At 30.8% G+C, this 10,857-nt stretch overlaps 1 protein-coding gene across 1 annotated transcript; it reads left to right on the plus strand.

The window, feature by feature from the left end:
• The first annotated feature begins 1,717 nt into the window (after positions 1-1,717).
• Positions 1,718-5,091, plus strand: LOC107853187 (cationic amino acid transporter 6, chloroplastic). The gene is made up of 5 exons (XM_016698193.2): positions 1,718-2,291; positions 2,496-2,718; positions 2,864-3,194; positions 3,611-3,839; positions 4,439-5,091. Exons 1-5 carry the CDS (start codon positions 1,934-1,936, stop codon positions 5,008-5,010), a joined length of 1,713 nt encoding a protein of 570 aa, XP_016553679.1. The 5' UTR covers positions 1,718-1,933; the 3' UTR covers positions 5,011-5,091.
• The last annotated feature ends 5,766 nt before the right edge of the window (positions 5,092-10,857 follow it).

Raw genomic sequence — 10,857 nt, forward strand, 5'->3', positions numbered from 1 at the left:
AACTAACAAAAAAAGAATCCAACATTGGAGATGACAAGGATAAAAGGTTAGCATAATCTTCTTTTCTGTTGTGATTCGTCGATTGTGTTTTATATATAATAAAAAAAAGCTCTAGATTTGGAAATCTATTAATTTATACTCAATTTTTGTGACTAGTACACTTCTTGGATTTTATTCTTGAAAAAAGAGGTGTCTTTTTGACCTTTTTTATCATTAAAATTAGAAGCTGAAAGTGAAAGAACAAGAGGAATAGTACAGCAAAAAAGTGGTGCTAAGGTATAATTTTTAACTTGGCTTTTAATCTTGAAGAAAGAAGAACTTAAATTATATCAACTGATAATATTATAAAAAGATATCAATATATACAATCCAGTCATGTGCTATTTGTAAGAAAAATATTAATCAAAATGATTTTTTGATTTTTTTATCTTCATTTATGTTTCAAGATATAATCTCGCTTCTCTAAATATTTACTGTATAGAGGTGTTTGAAGTCTTCAAGAAAAAAATTACTACTCCCTCGCTCTGTCTTATACTACTTGATATATTTGCTTTTTGCACAACTTTCAAAGAGAATTAATAAGGGATGCAAATCGACTAGCATGATGCTATTAAATTCACATTAAATATTGTTATTATCTTAATTACTTTCATTAAATTATTAAGGATAAAATTGAATAAAGATATTCAATTTTTTTGATTTTTTAAACATGTCAATTATTTTGAGATAATTTTTTTTTTTTGATAAACATGTCAAGTAATATGAGACGAAGAGAGTAATAAGAATAAGAATAAAATGGAAAAGAAATGTAATTAATTTTGTCTTGAACTATTAAAATAACACATAATTTGAAATAAATATTTTTAATAATTACAACAAATAATACGAGATTAAGAAGTCTAAGCTTGTAGAAATTAGTTTTAAGATTCCTTTCAATTTTTCCTGACTGGCCTAAAATGTCAACATGAGGTTCAGTAATTAAGTCAATGGCATCTCACCAAATTGTTGAAATTGTGTGGCTCTAGCCCTCAAAGCATGAGGTATATGCCCTACATAGAGCTATATATACAGTAGACTTTAACTACTTTCCAATTCTAGCTAGCTAGGCTGAGTAAGTACTGTAATGGAAAATTCTACAACACCTATTAATAAATAGATTGGATATGGCTTAAACACACATTTTACTTGCTGATTTGATTCTAAGTGGCAATCTAGAAGCATTATCCTTAAGTACCTATTAATAAGATCAAATTTACTTTAGGAGATTGTCGAAAAACAACCTCTCCACTTCCAAAATAGGGATAACATGAAGTGGCCAAGTCCAATTATTCTCAATGAAAGAAATCTTTAGATTATTGTAGCTTTTACAAAGAATGGATGCTAGTCACATCTTTTCAAATTCCAAAAAGAATAGGTCAAACTCCCTCAACCTTTTGTTGTGTGATTCCTCTTACAACCTAATTATTTTTTAATCCTTAATTGGACCTTTTCCCCACCTTTCTTTGCATGCTTTCTTAGTGTCTTTTTGAGTCTTGGTGCTCTAAAAAAGTAGTGGGATAGAGAGAGAAAACAAATTAAAGGATAAAAAGGAGAAATAAATCATAAGGGTATAATGGTCACCCTAAAAAGAATTAGAGGACAAGTTTCTACTTTCAAGCAAATCAGGAGACACCCTTTAAATGTTTTTATCCATCAGATAAAAGTGTGACGAGATGGTTGAGATTCTTTCACTCTTAGTCAGACGAACGCTTCCTCTTTTTGTAGGTCCTATGTGATATTTATAAACTAGATAATCGGATCAGTAAGTTTCGGATATATAATAGAATGCTTAATTACAAAAAAGATGTTATTCCCATTGCTTATATAAAGCCGTCTCATTGAAAACCAACGAAACTACATTTACACTCAAAAGAACCAAAACAAAAAAAATAATATGGTGTTCTCAACTTACCTTAATTCTCTTTCCAAAACACCTCAAAAGCTAAAGAAGAGGATGTTAGCAACATGGACACCAGACCAAGAACTCAACAAAGTGAGGCTAAGGTCTGGTGCTGACATGAAGCGGAAACTGACTTGGTATGATTTAGTAGCACTTGGAGTTGGAGGAATGCTTGGTGTTGGAGTCTTTGTTACTACTGGCCCCGTTGCTCGAAAAACTTCTGGCCCTTCTGTTTTCATCTCATACATAATAGCTGCTATATCAGCACTTCTGTCTTCCTTGTGTTATACTGAGTTCTCTGTTGATGTTCCTGTTGCTGGTGGCGCTTTCAGTTATCTTCGAGTTACCTTTGGTAAGGTTTTGACTTATATATACTGACCAACACGTCATTTAAAAGATAACTACATGTAACTGTCTATATACGTTAGTCAGCCTGATGTGACAGGTTAACTGACACTCCCTCCGTTCCCTTGTGAAGCGAAATGTAAAGGAACGGAGGGAGTATATACACCGTCAATGTAATTTAACATGTTATTTTTGTTGTTAATGGTTGCAGGGGAATTTGTGGGATACTTTGCAGGATCAAATATATTAATGGAATATGTGTTGTCAAATGCTGCTGTGTCAAGAAGTTTTACTGAGTATTTGTCATGTGCCTTTGGTAGAAATGATCCAAATTCATGGAGACTCCATGTACATGGTTTAATGCAAGGTTACAACATGTTGGATTTCCCAGCCGTCGCGTTGATTATTGTCCTCACTATTTGCTTGTGTCATAGGTATGTTCGGATATTTTTGACTGCTATAGCGAGATGTTGTTATAACATGACATGAATTATAGAGAGGTCTGACTGACGGTACAATGATTTACTTTTTAGTGGTTTTGAAAGTGATACGAGTGATGTAACCATTTTTCTTTTGCAGCACTAAGGAGAGCTCAATGTTGAACCTGATAATGACAGCATTCCATGTGGTATTTTTTGGATTTATTATAATAGCTGGATTTTGCAATGGGAAAGTTGACAACTTAGTAAAGCCAGGAGGAATAGCTCCATTTGGTGTAAGAGGGATTCTTGATGGAGCAGCCATAGTTTACTTCAGTTATATTGGTTATGATACAGTCTCCACCATGGCTGAAGAAATAAGAAACCCTTCCAAGACTTTACCTGTTGGAATTGTTGGATCTGTCCTCATTGTTTCTACCCTCTATTGCCTCATGGCTTTGTCTTTGTGCCTTTTGGTACCTTATAATATGGTATGTCATTCCACTATTCCAACATTTATATATGGCCATTGCTCATCTCCATATAATTTATATATACACCGGCAGTGTAAAGAATCTCTACATATAACTAGCTATATGTATTATGAACAGTTAGTTGTAACTGTCTTTTTGGCAACTTGATGGTCGAAATCGCTTGTCACTGTTAGTTATTGTGTAAATTTAACTAAAATTATTCATTACGTCTTTTTTCTAGATTGTTTTTGTCTTGATCCGAGGGTTTATCAGAGACAACCTCTCTAACTTACCTATGAGGGAAGTAGAGGTAAGGTCTGCGTACACTTTACCCTCCTCAGACTCCACTTCACCAAACTACATTGGGTATATTGTTGTTGTGGTTGTTATACTGTTAGTGTATAGAAGTTGAACTCGTTTATAAACGATTGTAGATCCCAGAAGGAGCATCATTTTCAGCAGTTTTCGAGCAGATGGGGTGGAAGTGGGCAAGCAATGTAGTAGGGGCAGGAGCAAGTTTAGGGATTGTGGCATCACTATTAGTAGCCATGCTTGGACAAGCAAGGTACCTTTGTGTCATTGGGAGGGCTAGGCTTGTTCCATCTTGGTTTGCCCAAGTACATCCTACTACTGGCACTCCACTAAATGCTACTATCATCTTGGGTAAGTAGTAGTAGTTCTGAAGAACCGTCTTGCCATTTCATCTAAAAGTTTAAACTATCAGAACGAGTATAATTAGTAGGCTGAATCATTTAACAATAATTCTTTTTGTTTGTTTATATGTTTTGTCGTATCCCCCCCCCCCCCCCCCCCCCTTTTTTTTTGTTCATTAGTTAATTAACTATTATCTTCAAAATAGCCATATGGAAGAATAAATCACCTTTTTTGAGCAAGCTTATATCACAAGAAACCTCAAATGTCTAATGCAAACAAAGTGTCCCTCCTTTTTTAAAGAAAAATGTATGTGGTTTAGCTAACAGGCATCAAAGAATAACTTTTACTCCCTCGTTTCAATTTGTTTGTCTTACTTTCTTTTTTAATCCTTTTAAAATATAACATTTCCTTCTTAATTTGTCAACTCTCTAATTCCGACTTTCCACATGACACGTCTATGAACTTTTTGGTACATTCTACATATCTCTAGTTTAGGATTCAAGTCAAAAGCAAACAAGAAAGTTGAAATGGATGGAGTATTTATTAGTAAGAGGTAAACTTCATATACATGGCTTTTTTGTGCGTTAATTTTTGTTACTATTTTGCAGGTATATGCCAAGCATCAATTGCATTATTCACAGAACTTGATATTGTGATAGAGATGATCTCCATTGGCACATTACTAGTATTCTACTTAGTGTCCAATGCACTTATATTCCATCGATATGCAATCCTTAGCAAGAATCCACCACTTCACACTCTCATCTTCCTCTTCCTCCTTTCATGCACCTCATTTGCATTCTCTTTATCATGGAAATTCAAACTACATTGGTGGAACCTCTTGTTATTCGCGGGCCTTACAATTTTCGCGACAGTCATTTTCCAGTATATGGTCCCTCTGGTCGTTATACAACGACCAGAGGGTTGGTTTGTCCCCTTCATGCCATGGCCCGCGACGATCTCGATATTCCTAAATGTATTCCTCATGACAACATTGAAAATGGTGGCATACAAAAGATTTGGGATTTGGGCTGGTGTGATAACTATTTTTTATGTACTTTATGGTGTTCACTCAACATATCATGCTGAAGAAATATTGGAGATGGTTGTTGTTGATAATGTGAACAACAATTCTTCTACCCAACAACAAATTACTAAGGTTGATATCCAACTTGTTTAGGAGTAATTGTTTAATATATATATATATATATATATATATGCAAGATGTGAATATATATACATGTGCTTCCACCTCTTTTTACTCATAATATTTTATTTCAATCTTCATTAAGATCACATGATTTTGGTATGATTAGCTAAATATTACTCCTACTAATTATGTGAAGAACAAATATGAGGAAGGTGATCGATATAAATGATGCAAGGCTAGCTTTCATACACCATCATGATTTATAATGTGCACATATAAGTAGGATTTGGTCTTTTTTTTTTTGTATAAAGTAGTAGCGGTTTAGCTTAGCATGCAAAATTTTCTACCTATTAAAGCATCCATAATTTTCTCTCCGATTAAAATAATAAATTTCTCTTAATTTTATAAATTAGATAAACAAATTAAAATAACTATTTTTAGTAAGGAAATAAATAAAATAAGACGGAGAGACTATGAAGGTAGATTTTTTCTTAGCATTTAAATCATACGCGCCTTGTAAATTGTGATCGTAAAAGTAATATTCACTTTTTTTATTTTAATTTGTTTATTTTATTTTGATTTGACACACAATTTTAAAAAATAAAATAGCCTTTGAATCTTATAGGGTTAAATTTAATTTTATAGTCTTAATCATATCATATAGAAAAAAGTTAGAATTAAATCTAAATATAGTCATTCTTTTATAAACGGACAAAAAAAAGAAAGTAAAACAAACAAACTGAAACATGGAAATATTATCACTCTTCCGTTTCATTTTACTTGGTTCCTTTACTAAAAATAGTTCTTTCAATTTACTTATCCAATTTATAAAATTAAGAGAGTATATTATTCTTTCAAAACTACCATATCATAAAAATGACCACATAAAATATTAATAGTCAAATTTAAATTTTTAAAATCTAATTAATAAAATTAATTTAGTAAAATAAATCCCAAATAAATATTCCTTCCATTCCTAAGTATACTTGTTATCATTACTAAAAATAAATATTTCATAAGTATTTGTTATTTAGAAAATCAAGAAATAATTAGTTGTTATCATAAATATAAAGAGGGGGAGGAGTATTTTAGAATAAGGAGGGTATTCTCTTCTCAACTGGAAAACTAGAAACACAATTTGCAAATTTGAACATGCAGTCTTTATCAAGGGTTGTTATAGAGTGGTACACACTCTTTTATCTTTAATTAAAGATCTTCAGTTTGAGTTCGATCTTTTTTAAGAAGAGTTTTTACAAATTCAAACTTAATCGAGCTCCAACGAAAGTCGGAAACCGGGTGGGAAACAGAAAAACATGCAGTCTTCGTTCCCAACAAGATTGAAAATACCTGGAAACTTTGTCTAAGTAATCATTCTTGTGAAGTCTCGTGCTCATGATGTATTGTGATCAGGAAAGGTTAGTAAAACTTTTATTTTATGCTTCTAAATTTTTGAGGTTTTAAAAAATTTAATATGGATTTTATGATTTTAATTTCACTTAAAATAATATTAGAGATTGTAAAATATAAAAGGTACAAAATTTAAATTAATAAAAAAAAAAAGAAAAAAGAACAATCTACTTTTTATTAAAAATATTTTATAACTTTTTGTTAGATCTTCATATTAAGTAATAAATAATGTTTTCACAATAATATTCAATGCAATGCATTGCAAACAAATAACTATCTTATTAATTAAAATTAGTTCTTATTTTTATAAATAATAATATTCTAAGAATACTACACTAAAAAATTAATCCATAATAATCAAAAAGTAACTCTAAATTATTAATAATATTTTTGTTATATGCCTATATTTAAGAACGTATATTATATTAAAATTTGACTTTAGATCACTAATTTTATTGAGACGCCTTGATTGTAATGTGTTGACATCTTAATTAATTTCGTAAGTGAGGAAGAGTACGGCGAAAGGGTTAACATCTTAAATTCCTTTCTTCAAATTGTTGATCACACCTTATTTTTTTTCTTAACTTATATACCATATAATACAAAATATTATGAAACGATACATAAATCATCCAAACAAAGTGTAACAAGATTGTACCACAAATACACTCATTATAGTACATTAGTAAGAAGATGAAGCATGACAATACAATGACAAATGAGCATTGTTACAATATTTAGCCATCTTATTTGAAATATTATTGAATAGTATGACCAAACTCCAAAGTCTATAACATAACTTAAAAGAGGGAATAGCATGACCAAACTCCAAAGTCTATAACATAACTTAAGGAGGAGTTATTAAAGTTGTAAAAATATTTAATTTTTTCTTCAATCATATTATAATTATAAAAAAGTTGAAAAATTCGAAAACATCGAAAATCATTTTTAGAGTAGCAGATAATGTTTCCAAGGAGGAGTTATTAAAGTTGTAAAAATATTTAATTTTTTCTTCAATCATATTATAATTATAAAAAAGTTGAAAAATTCGAAAACATCGAAAATCATTTTTAGAGTAGCAGATAATGTTTCCAATGACCAATAATATTGTCATTTTGGAAAGAAGGATATGGTAATAAATCCAAATTTTCGGAAAGATATTCGTCCATTTATTCTAGGGAGACAATTTATTCATATTCGTAAGGTAGTTGGTGTATGTATTGCCACGTGGAATTTTATCAGCCATATATCTAAAATTGTTTGTCTAGCACGGTGTTGGTCATAGACAATGAAAACATATTTATATAAACACTAACTATTTTATTATGAAAAACATTTTAGAAATTAGAATTGATTCCAAAGTACAAGAAACCTTATCAAGACTCAAGTCATCCATTAACATTAACAATAGAAGACATTTGAAAGGAAGAAGTTATTGAGCAAAATAAGTTATTTTTAAAATAAATTGATCATCAAAGTAATATATTTTTTGAAAACTTTACAAAATTAATATAAACGTTGTTGGCAATAAGGTATTTGATTTTATTAAAAAAAAATTAACGGACTGAAATGAACAGTACACGGCGTTGAAGTAGGAATCACTACTGATAGTAACATTTTTGACTTAAAACGTTACCAACAGTAAAGAGACTCTGCAACTCTATCACATTAGACTTTGTCACTCTGCCAAATCAACTTTGCAGAGTCTGATGTGGCAGAGTTGCAGAGTCTCGTTACTGTTTTAATTTGGTCCGTTAATTTTTTTAAAACCTAACACGTTACCACCATCAACATTTAAACTAGTTTTATAAAGTTTTCAAAAAACATATTACTTTGGTGAATTGATTTTAAAAAATAGCTTATTTTGATTAAAAAAAATTCAGGATTAGAGAAACCCTAACTTCTCCTTTTGCATTTTGGCTACTTTGAAACTTCTTCAACCCTTTTAAGACACCTTTTGGGGCAAAAGCGATTTTTTTTTGTGGAAAAAAAAAAGACTATACAGTAGTATACGTATATATTGAAGAGTGATCACTAAACTTTATGCTAGCCTTGGAGGTAAAAAGCTGGACGGATGATAGTTTTTCTAGTTAAAGAAGAAACAGCTCTATCAACTGCACCACATTCTTTGGTGATGCGTTCTAAACTAATTATTATGCCTTAACCATGATCATAGTCACTAAATATAGAGACTTTGAATTAACGCAAAATAATTCTAGCAACTAGGCCATAATTTGTCCTCTTGACCAATAAATTAATAATTAGAAGTTGTGGCAAATGGCACTTTCCACATTTCCAATTTCCAGAAAAGTTCAAATTTTATTTAGGATTATTCAAACAATTGCATAAAAAGTACTAATGACAACTCTAATTATTGAGACCAAGAACTAAACATCCATTAATTAATATTTGCTTGCATTATTGTAAGATTTGACACAGTGATAAAGCATTTTTACTGTTTGCTTATTTTAAAGAAAAGAATTAAAGGAAGTTGGGATTTTCTGTTAATCTTTTCAATCTTATTGGTGATTAATTAAGTTGCACATAAAGGAGAAGAATTAGGATATAAATTAACAGTCGTAGGCATCAGTTTTAGCCTTTAACTAATTAATTAATTATTATTATTTATCAACATAGTGGAGGCACTATCTAGGAATTTAATTTCTCATTGACCTCATTCCCCACCTTTCCTAATGTTTTCATTTTCTTTTCTTAAATTTTGTGTCCGATTAATAGATTTTAGTAAGGGGGAAAAGGCAACTCGGTGCACTAAACTCCCGCTATGTGTAGAGTTCGGGAAAGAACCCGATTACAAGGATCTATTGTATGCAGCCTCACCTTACATTTTTGCAAGGGACTGTTTTCAAAGCTTGAACACGTGACTGTTTTCAAAGCTTGATCACGTGACCTTCGGGTCACATGATAACAACTTTACCGGTTACTCCAAGGCTCCCTTCAGATTCCTTTAGTAAGATCAGAGGAGCTACAGAAATAATTTCTTGCTTATCCTAAATATTGCGATGGAGTAATAAATATCTCTTTATTTTTAATTAAAAATTTTGAATTCGAGCTCTGAAAATAAAATGGTTTTGAAAAGCAATGTTCATGATAGATCATACATATGGACAGAGTTTAGTGGATATAACTTCTTTACGCATCCAATTGTTTTTTTCCTTAATAAAAAGCCAATATTCATGGTGCAAATGGATATCATATCAAAAGTTGAATTAGCTATAGGGCAACTCCACACATTCATTTTCACCATATAATAAAATGGTCACCTTTTCTCTTGCAAAGAATACTTATTTTAACAAAAATAAAGACTATGAAGAACATGGGTCAAAAGGACATATTTGCAAAAGAAATTTGATGCATAGTTGAACTTTTTTATTTGTTTAGATATATTTTAAATGAAGGTTAGATGTGTAGGATTACAAATCAATAACATGGAAGTCTCAAACAAGTGAGAATGAGATGGAATTAAAAGTGATAATTTATGTCAAACGCAATACCTCAAAGAAGACAAAAAGTGAACTCACACCTAATAGGGTACAGTATTTAAGTTTCTGTCATCTTATGTATTGCTTTAATTAGTATAATCCATCACATGATGCATGCACAAAGGGAAAAAAAAATACAACATATTGATCCTGATTAATTAAGATATGGTCTGCCATAAACCAAAAGGAACCTATATCATCATCAATTCTAACAAGAAGACAAATGGAAGTTTGGTAAAATATATACTAGTATTCTTTATTCTTTATGTGACGAATAATATTTTTTGACCTCCCAAAAAAATCCTTAAATAAGTTTTACAACAATTTATGTGATCATATTTCCTTTTTAAGGTTATTTTAAAAAAGAATATCATTTTTATACACATTTAAACACAATTAACTTTTATATATATATATATATATATATATATCAAAAATTGGTAAAGGATTTTGTAACCTTAGGCTCATTATGTACGTATGTTGTTCGACCGAACTCATTAGTTCCGTGTCTATTGAAAGTGGAAACTTCTGAGAAGAATTAAGGTAGTCATCTTAATGTTTTTTTTCCATTTACATCAAATGAAAGTAAAATTCAACTTGAGAACCAGGAAATATATAATTTCTTTGATAGTTTAGCATACGTTCACCTTATCGATGGACAATGAGTTTTGACATATTGAGGAAAATAACACAGTGTTCCTTAGAAAAAATGACGACTCCTTTAACAAAGACAAACTTATTCAAGTTCTTCTTCCTAAAAAAGTCCCGAGTAGCCCCCCTATCTCTGGAGGAAAGCGGAATGATTGGGATCCCTCCACTCTTAATTAGAAATATCGATATTCGACACCACTTTACAAACAACAAAAACACTTAAAATAAAATCACTGGCCGGTTGAATCATGACCTCAATAGCTATCAACATAGTGATGTACAGTACTTATAAAATGCATGACAAGTAGTCAGCATCTTC

Source organism: Capsicum annuum, chromosome 1 (assembly GCF_002878395.1).
Source record: "Capsicum annuum cultivar UCD-10X-F1 chromosome 1, UCD10Xv1.1, whole genome shotgun sequence".
Classification (NCBI taxonomy): Eukaryota; Viridiplantae; Streptophyta; class Magnoliopsida; order Solanales; family Solanaceae; genus Capsicum; species Capsicum annuum.

What these genes read in the sequence shown, in the direction of transcription:
- LOC107853187 (XM_016698193.2), top strand. Translation starts at nt 1,934, where the DNA reads ATGGTGTTCTCAACTTACCTTAATTCTCTTTCCAAAACACCTCAAAAG. An exon ending in TTATCTTCGAGTTACCTTTG is followed by an intron (nt 2,292 to 2,495) that starts GTAAGGTTTTGA and finishes TAATGGTTGCAG; the next exon opens with GGGAATTTGTGGGATACTTT. An exon ending in AAATGCTACTATCATCTTGG is followed by an intron (nt 3,840 to 4,438) that starts GTAAGTAGTAGT and finishes ACTATTTTGCAG; the next exon opens with GTATATGCCAAGCATCAATT.